The following is a 19,522-nucleotide window of genomic DNA, read 5'->3' as shown; positions in this document are numbered from 1 at the left end:
GCTGTAATCAGCGTTGATCATATTGTTAAGCGCTGATAAGACGGCCCAATGGAGCGATTTCACTTCTCAGTTATTAAGAATGTGTTTGGGCTGAATGCTCATAGTATACAGTGTGCTATGGTATTCATTATAGTTTCAACCTAAATGCAGGCTTTAAAAAGCCAGTCTTAATGTGTTAGATGGATAAGCATTTATTATTTACATTTTGCTTTATTAAGGCATCCACCTGACCAGATAATTCACCTTCCAAAGCCGCAGTGCATAGTGAGTGCAAAGTTTAATAAACCATTTGCACTGATTTAAATGGGACACCCTGTATATGCACACAGCACATCAATCTGCACACATACTAAGGTAAGACGGAATACCTGAGCCGTAGTGTCATTTTTCTTTACAGGAATATATATTCAGCAGACACTAAACAGCATTTCATGAAATCACATGACCTGGTATTGCAAAAAGTCATTTTGCTTACCGTAGGAATGACTGGACAACCCAGGCTGCTGGAGCAGTTCCTGCCTTTTAAATTTTTGGTGGATGATGATGTCTCCTCTGATCACCAGTGAATTAGTAGACATCATCTGCTGAACGAATTCTATCGAAGGGCCATGTTTCACTCGGCCATAGTGGATGCCGCCACACGATGCCAGCAGAGTAGGTGCCCAATCGCCACACTGACACTATTTTTGAAAAAAATATTTGCTTGCCAAGATCAAAATGTACTTTTTCAATTTGTTCAATTTTTACAAACAGGTACACGGGACCCCCATGGGTGCCTCAGTTTTGGCTACGGCTGCCAATCTCGCCATGGAAAAGCTGGAACAGCGGGCGTTGGCCTCCTTTGTCCCTTCTCCGAAAGTATTTTTCCGCTACATCGACGACTGCTTCTGCATCATCCAAAAAGGCGTGGTGAGCAAGCTTCTGGCCCATCTTAACAGCCTGGAAAGAGCCATTCAGTTCACTATAGAAGAAGAATTGGACGGCAAACTACCATTCCTTGACGTCCTTGTTTCACGGGAAGGCCAGGGTGTATCTTTCAGCGTATACCAAAAGGAGACGCACACTGGCCGCTACCTATATTTCAACTCAGTGCACCCTGCCAGCCATAAAAAGGCCGTTGTTAGCACGTTACTGCAGCGTGCGAAAATGTTGTGCACAAGGCCCGAGGATGCGACCCTGGACGCGAAAAAGGTACAGGATGACCTCAGAAACTGCGGATATCCTAGGCGCTTCGTTGACGCGGTAGAACGTCAGCTGTCAAAACAAGGACAACCGGACGCCCGCCCTCCGCTCAAAAAACGGGCTTCTGTGCCGTATGTCCCGGGTACAAATGAATGCCTGGCGCGTGTCCTACGGGGATATGACGACGTGCAGGTGGCACATGTCCCGGCCAGAAAGATGCGCCATCAGCTTTTAAAGGTGAAGGACACACTGCCAAAGGAAAGATTCCCCGGAGTTGTCTACGAAATCCCCTGCGCAGACTGCAACGGTGTGTATATCGGGGAAACTGGAAACTACTGGAAGCGATTACAGCAGCACGCTCGGGACGTAAAAAACGAAAACATTCGCAACAACGCCTTAGCGGAGCACGCCGTCGTGAATGTCCACAAAATTGACTGTGACAAGGCAAAGATCATCGCAACCGAAAAAGTAGCAGCATCACGACTTCATTTGGAATCCCTAATCATACAAACTATGTCACACACGTTAAACCGGAACGACGGTAATCTAAACCCGATATACGCACGCTCCTTGCGCCGATTATTCAACCATATTTAAACGACCCTTGTTTGGTGATGAATTCATTGTGAACAAGGCTTCCGTGTGGAAGCCGAAAGATCAATAACGAACCTTTCTTAACTGGTCGGCGTCTCTTATTTTTCAAACTTTTTCCATTTTTTGATATTGAAACTAATTGAATGGTCTGACCATTTGGCTATTTTTTTGTCGAGCGCTGTTGCCTACATAGTGTTTTCTGGCCCTCAGTGCAGCCGTTTTTGCAGAAAGCAAGATATATCTGGAATTAAATTTAAGAACAACACAAGGACAGTTTTCAACTTTAATGCAAACAGGTTTTTAACAATACAAGGTTTCAGGCAACACTGAAAAAAGGGTTCTGTCTCAATATTTGCCTTAAAAAAAGCAGAAATCTTTAAAATTTTCTCCTATTAAGCGCTTCTATTTTGTACCAAAATAGCATCATACACATTCTACCTTTTCGGCCACAACAGAGCATTTCAATACCCGACTACATGCAGTGACAATCTTTCTCATCAAGGAATGGGTCCCGAACAATAATTTTCTAAAAATGCGATCGATAGCGCAAGAGCGAGCCTCCGACCATATCCGAGGCTTGTGTCGTGCCAGAATCTGAAACTACAGGACTGTTTGCAATTCTGTTTGCTGCTAAAGTCAGTGAGGCCACACAGGATGGAGCGCCGTTTTTTTCGCTCTTGATCTCCATTAAGTTCAGACTGCTGTCCTTTTGATCGCATTGCTAAGTATTTATTACTCTGAGTTGCGCGCGCAGCAATTTTATCCCGTGAGAAAATACAAAATAGAGTGCAGCGGCAGGACGATGCAGGAGGGGGGTGGATATGTCGACTTGTATTTGCAGTAAACTTTTTTGGGGGGTAGGCCAGCAAGGGCTACGAGTTGGTGGCAGACTTTTACGTGGCAGTATATAGTATAGTAATGTTCAACAGTCTCGCAAGGGAACAGCAGTTCGCAACTGGTAGCAAGGTGCTAAGAGTGGTAAGGAAATACGCCTACTTAGGGCAGGTAGTGACCGCTGATACGGGTCATGAGAGGGAAATAAACGCAAGGATAAGAATGGGGTGCAGTGCACATAGCAGGTTCTCTCAGATCATGAATTGCAGTTTACCAATAGCTCTCAAGAGAAAAGTATACAACAGCTGTATCTTACCGGTACTCACCTATGGGGCAGAAATGTGGAGGCTAACGAAAAGCATTCAGCTTAAGTTAAGGACAACGCAGCGAGCTATGGAAAGAAAATGATAGGTGTAAGTTTAAGAGACAGGAAGGGGGCAGAGTGAGTCGGGGAACAAACATGGGTTAATGACATCCTAGTCGAAATTAAGAGGAAGAAATGGGCTTAGGCAGAGTATGTAATGCGAAGGCAAGATGACCGTTGGTCCTTAAGGGTAACGGAGCAGACTCCAAGAGAAGGCACGCATAGCAGGGGGAGGCAGAAAGTTAGGCGGGTGGATGAGATTAAGAAGTTTGCGGGGATATGGTGGCTGCAGCTGGCAAAGGACAGGGTTAGTTGGAACGAGACATGGGAGAGACCTTCCTGCAGTGGGTGTAGTCAGGCTGATGATGACGCAAAATTTGTTCAATATAGGGAGCATGTTCCCAGAACAAAATTTTTTGCCTGGGTCACCCACCCACCTTTTTCCTGTGCTCAATTAATTCGAAAAGCAGGTAATTCAAACATTTTTCACAGTCCGATTTACATTGAATTAATGAGGTTTTACTGTACTTGTCAGTCAGCCAGTCCTTGCAGTGCTTGGGATTCGACAGGTTCTCGCACACACGTCGAGTTGAATATTGCTGCTGACCAGAATACAGCTGAAATGAGCACATTACATCCTCTGATAGGCATGGTCAAGCTGTTTGAGCACTGTGTTCTTGAAACATGACTCATTATAACCTTTGTCGCTAAACTTGAAGGCTACTGTACGAGCGACACTGGTGCACTCGGCAAATTTTTGTGGGCAAATTGCGGAAGCATGTAGGTACTTGTGATGCGCGAAACATGTAACCAAAATAATACTGCACAGTCAAAAGAGTACATGCATGCATATATCAGCCTGCTGTTGATGCCTTTCTATTGTCCACTCTCTCCCATGAGAGGTCATTGTTTTCAACAGGTAAAAGTTGAGAAAAATGCAAGCAAACTGTGAAACACGTCAGTGCCAAACACACACCTGACCACCTAACTTTGCTGCTTATGCAGTAGTCTTAAATTCACGAGCAGTGACTAGTATTATTGCGATGCATGAAAGTGAAAATAAACTATTTGTTTTCAGGTAGTGAATCAATAAGGAAGGCTTATCTTTAGGCATCTGTCCTGCAATTATTACCAAACTGTTTGTGCAAGAGGTAGAGAAATTTTGGGTTCCCTCCGAACTTCATGTGCACATTCATGCAGCCGTTGTCATTCGTAGTGTCAACACAGTAAATTATACTGAGCTGAGGTACATTCAACAAAGTGAAAAAAAAAGAAAGAAAAAGGCACATCTTGAACTGGCCTATTACTCACTCACTTCACCGGACACGTTTCCTTCAGCTTAAAGACCTTCGTAGAATTCAAAGCAAATCATCACTTCACATATTTCTAGGAGTGCGACCAACTGCCTATCAACATAGTGGAGCAACAGCAAACGCCACCAATAGGTCGATCTCGTGGCTAATCTATACTTTGCGACAGCATTTTTCTGGAAATGGGGAAGCTACAAAGCTGAAATACACTGTCTTTTCATACGGAGTGGAATATAGTCCCCGCATGCAGTGATTAGTCTCTTTTAAACATAGTATATTGTTAACATTCTACTTACGGCATATTTCTAACACAATTGCCAACTTTCAACTTTAAAAGTCAAGGAAAAAGCACTTTTCTTGGATTACAGTGATATTACTAAGCACGTCTAGTTAAGCTTCCATAGATGGCGATAGCTGCTCCAGCGATGGTGTGATGGTACTGCAGAGAGAGAGCAATGCACCAGGTGGCTAGGTGCTCTGGTGCAGCCAAACTATTTGGCAGAATGAGACAGTTGCAGGCACACTGCCCCCTCTAGCCTTCCCCTAATTGCCAAGAAAAGCTACCACTGAGCATAGCTCTTCCATGTCACACTGCACGACTCGCTGGATACAAACAGATGTCGACCTTAAATGAATTAGTTAACCAATGCCAAGCAGGCCAACAGGGTATATCAATCGAATCAACATATATTTATTACTTAGCTACGTACATCTGTCGCCCCTATTACTTCGAGCGGGTCCTGTGGTTGAGCACCTTGTAGAGGAAGCGGATGCGCTTGTTGAGGTTGTGGAAATCGGTAGGCCGACTCTTGCGCCAGTGGTAAACTATGGGCCGCTTCCGCAGCAGCATTTGGAATTCGTTGCCCTGGAAGCCCCGCAGCCAATTGGGGACACCCTTCATGATGTCAATGGGTTTCACGTCCCCACTGCCCAGAATGTCTGCACAAAGAGAACAAAGAAAATTTAGGGGCAATCTATTGGATTGATGCAGAGGAAATGCGACAGCATTCTTCTTTCACTCGCCAATCAATTCCAGTTCTAAGATCGGCAGGGTCAGATTTAAGCTCCGCTTTAAGGATACGGAGCAATAGCGTCAATGGGTCAATGCCCACATGTACGGAATTGGTGATTCTCTACATTCAGAGATCGCTGGGAGTCCTGGTGCAGTGGTACAGCAGTTAAGCGATGCGCCACTCCCCTGCGATGGTAGGAGTTGCCACCCATCGCTGGGGCTTGTGGCACTCGGGTTCCCAAGCAACCTCGCGACCAATCATTAACTGAACTTCCACCTGCCATGGTGGGCAGTACATATGTGTGCGTGCATGCCTGTGTGTGTGTGACACACACACACCTGGCAGGTTGCTCACAGCCCGGCGAGCAGCCTGCCACAAAGCGGACTTCAGGCGTCGAATTTTAGTAGGAATGCAGCTAGTAGTGCTACTGCACTAAAAAACCTACGCAGCAAAGCATGTCATCCTGTACACGAAAACTATTGAGACACAAGCAGACAAAATTATTAGCCTAAAAAAAAAACTGCACAAAAGAAAGTGATAACCGACACTCTGCAGGAGTAAAAGAACAGTATTTAAAGGGGCTGCGAAACACCGCTTGAACGGATGCCGGTTACACTTCAGATGGGTTCCTTATGTCGCACAGATGCTGACTCAAAAAGAATTACGGGAATCGATGCATAGGAACGGGAGTTATTCATTGAAGAAATTGCAAAATACAAGCAAAAAATATGCTGCCCTCAACTCTATTTTCGCGCAGCTTCCCATTCCCATTTCACTCTCCCAATGATGACACACTGTGCCACCAATCAAAACAGCCTATCTTAGCACGTAGCGGAAGTTTACACTCCATGGTTGCCTGTTCTCTGTAACTCGTTCATGCCAAGGCTGGCGGCGCCGTTTGCATGGTTACAACAACCATGTGAACGCCCAGCTGACCAAGCGATGCTTCATCGTCACCACGACGGCACAGAAGGGAACACTGATCAGTGACGTTCCCTTACTTATGGATCCTATTTCGAGCGCGAGATACTGCGACGGTGTGACAGCCTGCGCAAGATATCAAACACATTTAGCATAGCGCGTACCGCTACTGCTTACCGCCAACCATCGCCCCTTGCGCGCTGGTTGGTCACGGCGAGCAAGGAGCGCGCGCTGTTGACGGGAGCGTGGCGCCATCTGGCGCTGCTGTCCGGTGATCCTCCACGAGCTGACGATGCGTACTGTCTGCTAAATGTGAACTGAACGCATCATTCCTTGTGACCGAAACGAACGCTTATGGAGTGAAATAGCTCGATTGGATCAACTCTGCAAAGCCGCTCTCAGATACATAGAGAGTACCCATAAGTGTTAGTGCTAGGTCGTAGGATGTTACAGAGAGGCGCAAAGTCCGTTGATGCAAAAAGTAGCCAGAGCCTCTAGTGGTGTATTTTTGTTTTACTTGCTTTACAGTGCTTTTATCTAGGGCAAACAAGTTGGTTTTGTTAATGTAATATAGAACACAAAAACTTGACGAACCGTATATCTATTTATTAATACAATTTGCAGTATATTTACTCTTTGTCCAATCATAAAGCTCGCCCTCCGTGATGTCATATCTGATGCTAAAAACCGCCACTGTATGGTGACACCGTCAGCGCCATGAATTTGTTTTTGCGAGCTAATTAAAATATTAAAAACAGGAGTATACGTGGTACGACCGATGCTAATAGCATCACTATAACTCCTTCTATGCAACCAACGGGCAAAACAATGCACTGAAAATGTGTTTCGGGGCCCCTTTAAAAGCATCTGTCTGAACAAACATGGGTTTTATAGAGCACTAGTGAATATGTCCAGTAATCATTGAACTTTGAGGTTTCACACACTTTGGCAGCGGGTTTATCAGTGCTACTAAAAAACCTCATTTACTTTAAGTGCCCTTCCATTTGCCATTCTAACTACAATACTGTAAAGCGTTCCACGAATGTCCAAGCACTAATAAAGCAGGGTGCGTACTGCTTTGCTCAGTATCACTACCGTAGAGTGCCTAGGACCTTCCTTCTAACAACACAGCCCCACAGAGCTATTCTATGAAAAGCAGTGCAGCCACTAAAGTACATACATCTACCCATATGAGAGGTGCACTACACACTACGCCGGTTAATTTAATACACATAATAAAAGTCTGTGCACCATAACTCTATAATCAGGCTCAACACAACACTGAGTTTCAAGCCATTTGCATGATGAAATGTGAGCTTAAGATGAACCTCGCAGAGCAACTGCAGTACCAGCAAGCAAGAAACTGTGCCCGTCGCGCCAGTTCAGTATTCCCACCAAGGGCCGTCACCAGCGTCTGAGCCTCCTCCACAGATGCCTCCCGTGAGTCAAGGCTCTCTTCCGCCTGCTGCGAACTCGTTCCGCGTTACCATCAAGCCTACATTGCGCTTTGATATGACTGCCATCCCTGCCCGGAATGTTCAAGCCACAATTGACCATGCCCTTGGCTCTTCGAACTACTGCGGGTTTGTCGTCCATCGCCCATCGAACACCATCACGGTAAACTTGTCATCGTTGATGGACGCCCAGAAACTTTGCGCAGTTACGCGGATCCCCCTGGATGACAGCAAGCATGTCCCGGTGCAAATATATTTTGCATCTGGTCCTGACACACTCCGCTGCATGGTTTATCATGTCGACAGCACGAGCCCTCCCGAGGAGGTGCGCGCAAATATTCGCTGCTCAACTCATATTCTACTGCAAGCACGGCCTATGGGTCGCCGGTGCTCATACCTGCTCATCCTGCAAGGCCCGTTGACTCTCCCGAAGTACCTTACCTACTACGGTGCGATCGTCAAACCACAGCCCTTCCGACCTCGTCGTATTTTTTGCTATCACTGCCACAAAGAAGGACATATGCAAAATGCCTGCCCTAATCCAGCAGCTGTGGCTGACATGAATGAACCAACAGCTCATTGTGCCCTGTGCAAATCGCCGGACCATGACATTTGCTCCCCCGCTTGTCCAAAGAAGAAGCAAGCGAAGAAGTTTCACAAGTCGCCTGCAAAAATGGATGTTCCTACAAGTAATCGCTTTGCAGCTCTCGCATGTGACGACAACGACTTCCCTGAACTTCCTTTATCTGAGCCTGCTGCTCACCATACGTCTCCTCGCCAGCGTACATATGCACAAGCGGCTCACCTTCCCGGATCAAATGGTACGCCCAAACGTCCAGTGCATCCATCACATGTGGATACCACAGATGAAGACACAGCTTTAGACAATGCAATCGCGGAGGCTCGCCGCCGACTAGACGAACTCACCCAGCGCCGGGAACAGCATCGTTCTCAATCCTCTCGAAGAATTCTCATAACTCGGGAGCAATCATCAGAGGAATCACCTAGGGTAAGCACTGGCCCACAATCAGGTGCCGACCACCTGTTAGCCGTGACTACCCCGACAGTGGACAAGATATTAGCGCTGATGAAGCAGGTGACATCCCTCATCGTGGAAGCTCTTCGGCCTCGTCATGGATAGCGCAACATCATCGGTGGTGGTGCAGTGGAACTGTCGAGGTTTCGCTAATAAGGCCTCTGAAGTGAACATCCGCCTTCGCGACGGAAAGCTGAGGGCATGGGCGTTCCTACTGCAAGAGCATAATGCACTCCCACGCCTTTCAGGTTTCTGCGCATACCATTCACCATCTATCCCTGATCGCCGTTGCACCGCCTCCTCCCTCAGCCCAGGTAAATCTGCAATTTATATTCACAGTTCAGTTCCGCACACACCGCTCGACCTTTCACGGTGGTGCAACACACGTCAAGAGGTTGTCGCCCTTCTCGTAAAACCTGCACGCACACCCCTTATTCTAGTTTCTTTTTATAGTCGTCCTGGCTCCGCATCTCCCAATCTGGGATGGGTTCGTTTTCTACGTTCTACCAACTCGGGTATCCCTATTCTAGTTGGTGGTGACTTCAACGGCGCACACACTGCGTGGGGTTACCCATCGGATTCCTCAAGGGGTTCACACATCCAAGGGAGCTTTTCAGATCATTCCTTTCAACTTTTAAACCACCCGAATACTTCTACCCGCCCACGAGGTGGCCCGTATTCACCTGATTTGACTTGGTGGTTAGGCCCCGGTAACCCTCGTTGGGCTGTTGATTCTGATACTTGGGGTAGCGATCACAGCCCTATTTTTATCTCCCTCACGTCTACGCGTCTACGGAAAATACGCCGCACTGTACGAATAACATCATGGGATTCTGTACGCGCAGACAATCATTTATCTACATTCAACCCCTCTTCAGCATTGTCTACTCTATCTGCTGTTCTCGCTACTCACACTATTACCACTACTGTAAATGAAGACGACCCAAACCCGGACATACATCTCTTGAATCTGTGGGCTCTTCGTCGCCAGGCGGATCTTTACGCTACTCGTCACCCCGATGACCCTTCGGCTCATCCTACTCTTCACCGCGCTACCGCACGGGCGCGGCGCTATGCAAAGCGGCTAGGCAGGCAACGCTGGGCTGCATGGTGTGCCCGCCTGTCCTCTACGCAGGGCAATCGACATCTTTGGAGAGTGTTTCACGCCATGGAGCGCCCTTCCCAGGTTGCAGATTACACAGAGAGCATTCGCCTCGCGCTAAATGTGGATGAGGACACATTTGCACAACAAGCGGCCCGTCAATTTTTTCCAAACCATGACTGCACCGCTACGTCTCCACCTGACTTATCGGTAACAGAGCCCCCCGATGGGATTACTTCTGACCTCACCATGGCAGAGCTGCTGGCCTCCATTGACCGTTTAAAAACTACTACTACTCCCGGGCACGACGGCATACCTAACTCCTTATTCCGTAACTTGGAAAGGAGGGCTTTGGAAACCCTACTTGATACTTTTAACGAAGTGTGGCTTTCTGGCGTCATGCCGGGAGACTAGAAGCATTCTATTGTGGTTCCAATCCCCAAGTCAGGTCAGCCTCCAGTATCTCTCTCGGCCCTTCGTCCAATTTCCCTTACCCCTACCGTCTGCAAGCTTTATGAAAACATTCTAGCCGCACGCTTATCATGGTGGCTGGAATCCCATAATTGTTACCCAGATTCCCAAATTGGTTTCCGCCCACAAATTGGAACGGAGGACGGCCTTGCTACTTTGGCTGCTGACGTGCTTGACCACTCTCCACAGAGTAACCTTGTACGAACTGTAATCGCTACAGACATAACAAAGGCATATGATAACATCCTTCACTCTGCCATTCTTGCCTCCCTTCAAACTCTTGGTCTCCCTCACCGGTTCCTCCTCTCCATTCACGCCTTTTTAGCAAATCGAACCTTCAGCGTGCGTGTCCACGGAAAGCCCTTTGGTAATTTCACTTCCAATAGAGGAGTGCCGCAGGGCTCCGTTCTCGCCCCCACATTATTTAATGTGGCTTTAATTCCTCTTGTTCGAGCCCTAGAGACCATCCCTTCTATCCGCGTGCTTGCATATGCCGATGGTATCACCTTGTGGTGCTGTCATCCAGATGCGTCTATTCATCAGTCGGTCCTTCAACACGCGCTGGATGTATTGACATCTCACCTCCCACCTCTGGGTCTAACACTCTCTCCTACTAAATCATGTTTCATTTGAATTGGAAATAAAGCCGCCTTAAGGAAAGCTCCCCCTTTAAATTTTACGGTACATAATTCTCTGATTCCTCAGGTAGAAACTGTTCGTATTCTTGGTCTTCTCCTCCATACATCTGGGACTGGCACCCCGTGGCTGACAGCCACCCGTAAATCGGCTCACGCTACTCTAGGTCTGATTCGTCGCATAGCTATGCGCTCTGGTGGCGCACGTGCTCATACGGCTCGCCAGCTTGTGCGCTCTATCCTTCAGCCACGGATAGTATATCAGGCTCAATTTCAACGTCTCACCCGCAGACAGTGGGACTCCCTTGAAGCTATCAATCGTGAGGCTATGCGCGTCATAACATATCTGCCTCGTTTAACACCCATACCTGTGCTACAGGAGTTCGCCCAACTTAATACACTCAGTGAAATCATCGACCAACGGGTGGCAAAAAGAGCTCGAAAACAGTCTCTCAAACTTCATCGTTTAAAGACACTTCCACCGTGGTCCTATTGCCAGCTCACTGACAATCGCCCCACTGTTTCCCCGTCGGTATCAGCAGCGTATCTGCCTGAAGGGTGCATATTATACACGGATGCATCTCATTCTGCAGAGAGGGGAGTTACTGCTGTGTATAGTCCATCTCATCCGCATCTCAACTCTCGCGCAACGTATACTGCGGATACGTGCACTCCCCTGGCATTGGAACTTCAAGCCATTTACAATGCCATTGCTTCCCTTCCGCTCGTTCCAACATTCAATACAGTTCACATTTACACCGACTCCCGCACCGCCCTTAAACAGCTGAAGGCTGTTCGACGAACGTTCCAGATTTCACAATCTATTGATGTGCTCTGCGCAAAGTATCTATGTCCTGTGCGCATACACTGAATTCGCGGCCATGCCCAGGATCCACATAACATTCAAGCGGATGCTATGACTCATCTTCATACATTAGACGATCCGCCACCTTCCCCTCTTCCCCCAGATCCGTTCCTGTCCCACGTTTCTGATTCCGAAGTTCTGCGCCAACGAACACGCGCTCTAATTCCCCCGTGTTCGCACCCTCTCCCCCGTAGTCTTACTCGGCAGGAGGAGGTATCCGTGCGCCGGATTCGGGCAGGGGCGGCTCTGACACCATCTGTCCGTCATCGGTGGCGTGCCAGATCTGCCACTACCTGACAGGTGCCCTCACTGTGGCGCTGCACCGGACATATGTGATGTGCGGCACTTGTTGTGAACGTGCCCAGCGACGGCTGCTATCAGAAAACGGCTCCTCAGGGAGGTGGGCCTGCGGTGGAACCGCGAAAGTGACTTCGTGAAGTGGACAACAGACAACCGTTTCATTAACAACCTCTGCGACTACCTCAGCGCAACGGTTCTTCACTCCTTCTTTTAACTTTCAATCCCGTGCATTCCTTCCCCCTTTCCTTTTTCAACTTATGCCTCATGGCACACTTCTCGAATAAAAAAAAAAGCAATAAATGGTAGATAAACGACAGGCACATTCACTACAAGCAGAAAACCAGAGCACAAAGTGAAAAAAAAAATGCTTTTACAGAGTTGCAGACGTAAACAGTCGTCAACCTACAGTGAAAATTCAAAATTTTCTCCATTCACTGCACGTAAACATATAAAGACATTCATTCTACATGTGCCTGTGTACATGTGCTGGGTCATGAAAGTAATAAGGTTGAAACTGCTGCTCCGTCTGGGGATTCTGCCTGGCAAAAGATTAAGCGAGGGCACTTGGACTCAACTCCAATTGCACTTGCAGTAAATGGCATTAGGCGCCCCTCAGCATCTAGACAGTTCTTATTGTGATACCCTGTTAATACGCTTGGTTGCGAGAAAACTGCCAGCTCGTCTGCTATGACTGAAAGTGAAAGAATTCTGCGTCAAAATGGGCAACAATGCATTAAATTACTACCTGGCATGTGAGCCAGATTTCATGTGCATGGTGACAACACCAGACGCACACCGGGTGTATGCAAGATTCCGACGCAGCCTGCTGAATACCACACAGACCTGTCGCCCTGCCCTGTCTTAATAATTGTGACAGCAAACCGACACTGAAAAGAATGCTCACTGTGAGTTTTAACTCTTCAGGATGGTGCCAAACATTCCATCAAGAGCTTCAGTTACTTCAATGTCGCTTGAAAAAGTTGTAACTGCGCTGGCTGAAATCGCTGTTCATAAATTCTTTATCACAATACTGCTCTAATGCAGACTTCACTGCCATCACAGTTTCTGCTTTTCCTAGAAACCCAATCCCAGTGATTTCAAATCTGCTCCAGAAGCTAGACTGGGGCCATCCTTTTTTTCCTTCCAGATGTTGAGGCGGCTGTCGACGTTCAAGAGTCATGACACAGGCACTGAATGGACTTTTAACAAGGGCACTGAAAAGAGTGGAGGCACTAGAAGCATGTGCGCTGCAAGGGCTACATATGCAGCAACACATCCTTCTTTTCAGTCCATCTAGTACCAGAACTTCTTGAAAATAATTCTCATTCTCTGAACATTCTTTGAACCTTCACATCACATTGCGAAAGCATTACTGACGGGAGGCTAAAAGGAACGTCCGCAGTGGAAACTGCAACAGAAGACATTGTAGCCATCAAGCTTTTTGTCTTTTCTCTCTCTGGATCATGCTTGTTTAACCCTCTAGAAAGAGACCGCACACCGTTGTAGTCATTTAGAGTACTAATTCTGCTCTTAATTCTACCTCGAGACTTCAAAAAGGCAGTACTCTACCAAAAATTTTTAGATGAAAGCAGTGATTCGTGTCCGCAGGTTGTACGCAATTAAATAAAATGAGAAATAAAATTATTATCCTAGAGTTCCATAGGGATGCTCCACTGGTGCAATAATTCTGAACATGTGGCCTCAGTTCTTGCACTCCCCAAAACATCGTAACCTGTGGTAACTCCCATGCAACGAAATTGGTAGAAGCTCTGCTTGAAAAACAAAAAAAAAATTCCATGTCAACATGACCAAAACCTAACTAGTTAACTAGTGCTGGTTGCGTCTCAATAACCACCGCAGAGCAATCCTCAGTAAAGCAAGCTTATGTTGAGAAGAATAGAAAGCAACATTGACCGACAAGAGCCAAAAATTGCTGCAACCAGCAACTCCCGTCCTCCCACTCCTCGTCAAGATATGAAACGACAATAAACTCTTGTCACATTCTGTCACGACACTAGAAAACATTCCCTGAGCTGCAGATTGTGAGGTGGCAATATTTAATGACTGAATGATAAAAGCTTGCTGATGAGCATTCTACAAGCTTTTCAGGCGCCACCAACACGCACCACTGGGCAAAGAGACATTGCCAGGAGAAAAATTGAACCAACCACCGGAACAAGTCGGGCTATGATCAAGTGAGACCACACCACAAACTTGAACAGAACCAACTCAAAAGTGAATGATTTCGCTCTCTAAGCAGGCCCAACAGAAAATGCGCAGAGCTAGCGCATCACTCTAGCATGTTCCTGGGGCATGGCACTAAGATGTCAATGCAAGGGTGGCGAAATCATCGGTGTCAATTCATTTGTCATTTGCATACGGGAAATTCCTATCGCCCACAGTCAAACTGCAGCTCTTCATTCACTATGACTCATAAAAGCTCTGGTGAACCATTTCATGCACACACACTGTGAAACTTAGTTCCACGAACACACTTTCGCTCAATAGCACATCTCAAGCCCAATCATTTATGCAGATGAGTGCATGAGAACACAAATGTCTCTCATGTCAACGAAACCAAGCTTGATTTGGCAACAGTATGCATTGCTTAAAAAAAAAAAGCAAAGGATAGAAGGAATCGAACACCGAAGTGACAGGTAAGTACAGTCTGCGGTCATTATTTCAAATGGTGTGGATTTCAGCCACGGGCACAGCAGGCAATTATGCCCAGCTTTTGTTCCGAGGTAAAATTGATTCTGTTGTTCTCTGGGGCTATTTTGGAGGCGTTCTGTGGGCAAACAATGCATTTATTGGCAGAGAAATTGGTTTTTTTTATACGTCTTTATTTCTGCATAAAATAGGCCTATGTCATTACTATGTTTGCAAGTGAATGGTGGTGTAGCCTAGCCTCTGGTATGCGTGCACAAAAAACTGTGTTGACACAACTAGTCCATGAGCACGATACCTGCATTTAATTTTTTTTTTGCCTTTTCCTAGCTTATGAAAGCTCCGTTTCCAGTAAAGTAGCTCCTCCTTCATTAGAACGCAGTACATCTCCCGATTGAGGTCAATTTCAATTTCTCTTGGCGTCTCTTCAACATGCGTCTTCGTGGAAAGAGGACGAAAAACTTGGTCGACGCTTAACTTGCCCTTAAGAGTGCAATGCGACAGCATTAGAGATCCCTTCTGCACAAGTACTCCCCTTCTTTCATAGATCAAGTCCTCGAACCAGTATTGGCACAGTGGTTAAGCGATGCACTGCTGCGGCAGGTGGCTGTTTCAAATAAAGCCACCAGTAAAGCTTGCGAGACCGGTAAAGCTCGCTAGATCATACATGACAGTAATTAAATTACTATTCTTGGTAATTTGAAATGTAATTGATTACTTTTCTGGGCTGGTAATTTAGTAATGTAATGAATTACTTCAGAGAGTAATTTCACGGGAAAGTAATTAATTACTAGTGAAATTAATTTGCTGAATAATGAGCCCATGCTCCACCTTGTATCGGCCATGCTTTGGCCTTGCGTTTGCGAGGTTGAGCGCCTGCAAAGCAACAAATATGCGCAGCCAGCAACAGCCAGCGCTTCAGCAAAGCGGCGCATGCGGACATCAGTGCCGCCTTAGTGAAGAGCCTATAGGACTGCTGCACATCTTCAAGCACTGCGTACGGTCACACATATTGGTGCGCTGCAGGGCCATCAGGAGGGCTCAATAACCATGGCGCGCCGTATTGCACCTATATGCACAGACTCACTGCGAGCGCTTGAGTGAGTACTTCTCTCTGGACTGCTAATTATATATTGTCATGTCTCCACACTGACATGAAGTCTCAGCTGACATCTAATAAAGTTGGGTGCGAGTTTTCGGGAAAACTTCTGTGGCTGGATTTGATGCTCTATTTTTAACTCAAGGGGAACATAGGCGACATGCAATCTATGTGTGCCAACACGCCTCCAGAAAACAGGAGAATTGGCAGCTTGTCTGCGCCCCTTTCCTGGATGATGAGCGTGACCAAGCAGTGGATGGAAATTCTTAAAAAGAGTGGGATTACGCATGCGACCTCATCTACGTCAGCAAAGCAGCTGTTCAATGGACTAGCGCTACCTTTCTTCAAAGAGGGGCAAAATTTCCGGCGGCCACTTTGAAGCTCAATGGCGGTGCAAACAAATAAATCTGAAAATTTTGTAAGAAACATGGCTTATGCGGAAATTTTATGGGTCGAAACTAAAAAGTAATGCAAAAGTAATTGTCATTGCTTTTGGAAATTAATTGTAATGCAATGTCATTGCTTTTTTTTGATAGCGTTGTTTATTGCCTCAGGGCATAAAGGGAGTTTGGAGGAAAAGAGAAAAGAAAGAAAATAGTGGGTGGGTGTTAAATAAAGCAGGAAAGGTGTGCCGATCTAATGAAGGCGAGGAGGGAGCGGTGATGTGGCCCCTGCGTCCAATCAATATATGAGGGCGGGTTGTCTGCGTGGAGGCCCGCTGCTGCCAGGTAGCGAATTCTAGTTGGCTTCAGTGCCGGGCAATCCCACAACAAATGGTGAACGTCAGCCTCAGTGTCTTGTGAGTTGCAGACTGGACATCCTAGGCGGGGATATAAGTGGCGAAATTGAGGCCACGTCCAAGTTACGGCAGGAGTGAGGGCAACTCCGACCTGGATCCTCCGGAGCACAACCTCCTCTGCACGGGTAAGACTGCGGGGGAGGGTTATCGCACACGGAGGGAAGAGAGCACGTGTGCGGCGCCGGAGGTGTTCCTTTCTTGTGAGTAGGAGGGTAGCATCATCCATAATGAGGAATTGAGTCATTGACGTGGGTAGGGTTTGCAAGCGGGTTGCAGAATCTGCATATCTTTGTGAATTGAGTAGGTCACGTGGGACCCACTCAATTCAAATGGCTTGCAGTCATTGCTTTTTGAGAGCAGAAATTTGGAATTTAATTTATGTAATTACTTTGTGAGGTTTCTAGGAAAGTAATTAGTAACTTAATTTAATTACTTTTGAAAAGTAATTCTGCCATGTATACGCTAGACTTGGGCTGCTCTTCCCAAGCTCCTGTAAGGCTCATGCATGGTGCCACAGTGGGCAGGCAGCCCTCAACCTAGCTCACCTGCCCACCACGGCAGGTGGAGCGCCTACTTTTTCGTGACACGGATGGACGGACGGACGGACTCCGGCTTTCCCTATGAACGGGTCCTCTAATGCTATCGCATTAATAAGCAAGTTTACTGCGTGTCTATGTGCCCTCCCAGGTGCCAACCACCAACTCTGCCCGCACCACCAGCCACTTCTGGATGCTGCACCCGGAGGTTTATAGGAAGGGTTAGGAATGAGCGGAATGGAAGGATTGGCATGGCACTGCAAGACCAAATAAAAGAGGGGGGGACAGTCCCCACTACAAGCACTGAGAGGAACTTAGACGGGAAAGAAAAAAAAAAGGAAGAGCAACAGGCTGGGATGACAGAAAAAAGATACATGGCCCGACTGCTGCTGACCACAATATCAATGAAGTGCCAGGGAAATCTTCGGGGCATTCGTAAAGAAGTAGAGAAGTGTGTCAGTACGCTATTGTGAAGCTGATGCAAAAAGAGCTGTCTTATATAGGCTCTTGGGTGTCCACAAGGTGCAAGAGGCATTTTCACATTTGCTCTTGGTGTTACATTGTTGACCACATGGTGCTTCTTAACCCTGTTTCCTTCCCTTCATCGGTATAAATTGAAATTGCAAACAAAAGAGTTCAGCTGGTAGTAGTTGGCACTTGTGTATTTTATGTTGTCCTCCTCTGTTGTGCTGCTTTATTTTCCTCCCTTTAAATGAACCTACTAGCCTAAATTGCTACTCTCGTCGAGAGAGAGGTATAGGTGAGAGTGGGAGTATGGAGAGTAGCACTGGTTTGCAAGTGGGCAGAGGGATAGTGGTGCTGTGTAGATTCCTGGTTGCCAGTGAAATGGAAGGGAGAGGTAAGCTACCCTCGCCAGCCTGGTGGAACAGCTCTTCAAAGGATGCCAGCTTGATGAGGCACCCGGGCAAGCCTGTACATGTTAGTGTTGAGATGGGCAAAGTCAAGAAGCATTTTAGTGTGACCGTGAGAGTGCCGAGAGCATAGGTGTGAAAAACCGATTATGAGGAAATAAGAATGTCAACTGCATGTGTGTGCACAGAGATATGTGGCTACAATAACGTGCTATAATACTCTTACAGCTGGATGGCACTGTGAAGGCCATGCTCACAGGAGTAGTGGAGAGAGCCCGGCTTTGAACTTACTACTGTAATTCCTCATCTTGCACCGTGGCTTGCCTCACAGCGTGTGTAAGGTATAGACAGAGCCACAGTTAGTATTACAAAGGATGCCTTCGGGGTTTTAAATTTTCTCATGCTTACCGCAGAGAAAATGTGAAGTTTTGTTGGGATCATACACGAGTGCACCAGCAGTTGTAACTGATGCATAAAGGACTTCCTAATTTTCACTAGGCAAGGAGTGAGAAGAGTTTGATCGCCGAAGCGTGCTCCGTATTATTATAGTGAGGACTTTACATTTGTGGAGGCAGTGATATAGGCACCACATTACTAGCAGAACCACTGAAGTGGTGAACCAACTATTAAGATGTAGACTTGCGGGGATTGGAATTAGTGCTGCCGAATTACTGCGAGTGAACCGCAAAAACTTCCAGATAGGAAGACCAGTAGGTCTTAGTTTGACCCCAACCAGTCCTTTCTATCTGTTTCTATTTCAAAGTGCAGAAGGTGTGTTTATAAGACTCCAGTAAAAGAGGTGGTAGAACAAACCTGAGTGAATGAGGGTCTGCACAAGCCAGTTGTGATGACCCCCATAATGCGCAGGTCCACACGGGACGGAGAGGCAAAAAGACACCGTATGGCTCAGTTTAAACAAACAGGTATATTCAATAATTACACATGATTAAGGTTATACATCAGAGGCTGGGGCGTCCGAGCTTACGTGCCGACGACTTCATGGGGGCGATGGAGTGGCTCCGGAGTTGGGCTCGAGCGGTTGCTGGCAGAAGCTGCACGCCGTCGGGGTTCGGCGCTGAAGGCCCTCTTTGCTAACGATGTCGTCCTGAGCGTGTATGCAGTAGAATTTCAATAGTCGTCCGTTTCTTCGAGGATGGTTCACAAACCCTTCCTCTAGTGTCGTTCGGCTTGGAAGATGAACAGGAGGCGAGCTTGTAGATGATGACAGCAGAGCATAATTTTACAACAGAACAAACTTTGCACTACTTTACTCATCGACCGGGCAGGTTAGTGCCTAAGTAGCATCACATTACATGCTAAGCATGGAGCCCCAGCTCAGACTGGACTGCATCCGTTTACATGTGCTTTTAAGCACTTGATTAACAAAGGACTAAGGGCGGTCATTTCCAGTGGCCCGCCCAAAGCATCAATTCTCCAATCCAAAATAACATGCGAGATGGGGACCACC

The 19,522-nt window shown here is 46.9% G+C and overlaps 2 protein-coding genes across 2 annotated transcripts in view; one reads left to right on the top strand and one right to left on the bottom strand.

The window, feature by feature from the left end:
- LOC144121754 (uncharacterized) overlaps positions 1-883 on the top strand; it is a 65,568-nt gene extending 64,685 nt beyond the window's left edge. The window contains exon 9 of the mRNA XM_077655124.1: positions 754-883. The gene's annotated coding sequence lies outside the window, so the exon portion shown is untranslated. The remainder of the gene's footprint in view (positions 1-753) is intronic.
- A 4,072-nt stretch (positions 884-4,955) lies between these two features.
- mRpL51 (mitochondrial ribosomal protein L51) overlaps positions 4,956-19,522 on the bottom strand; it is a 33,458-nt gene continuing 18,891 nt past the window's right edge. The window contains exon 4 of the mRNA XM_077655125.1: positions 4,956-5,223. Coding sequence (XP_077511251.1) covers positions 5,009-5,223 — 215 coding nt within the window. The 3' untranslated portion in view covers positions 4,956-5,008. The remainder of the gene's footprint in view (positions 5,224-19,522) is intronic.

This window comes from Amblyomma americanum, chromosome 2 (assembly GCF_052857255.1).
Source record: "Amblyomma americanum isolate KBUSLIRL-KWMA chromosome 2, ASM5285725v1, whole genome shotgun sequence".
Taxonomy (NCBI): Eukaryota; Metazoa; Arthropoda; class Arachnida; order Ixodida; family Ixodidae; genus Amblyomma; species Amblyomma americanum.
The sequence above is the reverse complement of the archived record's forward strand: the minus strand, read 5'-3'. Positions and strand labels throughout refer to the sequence as shown.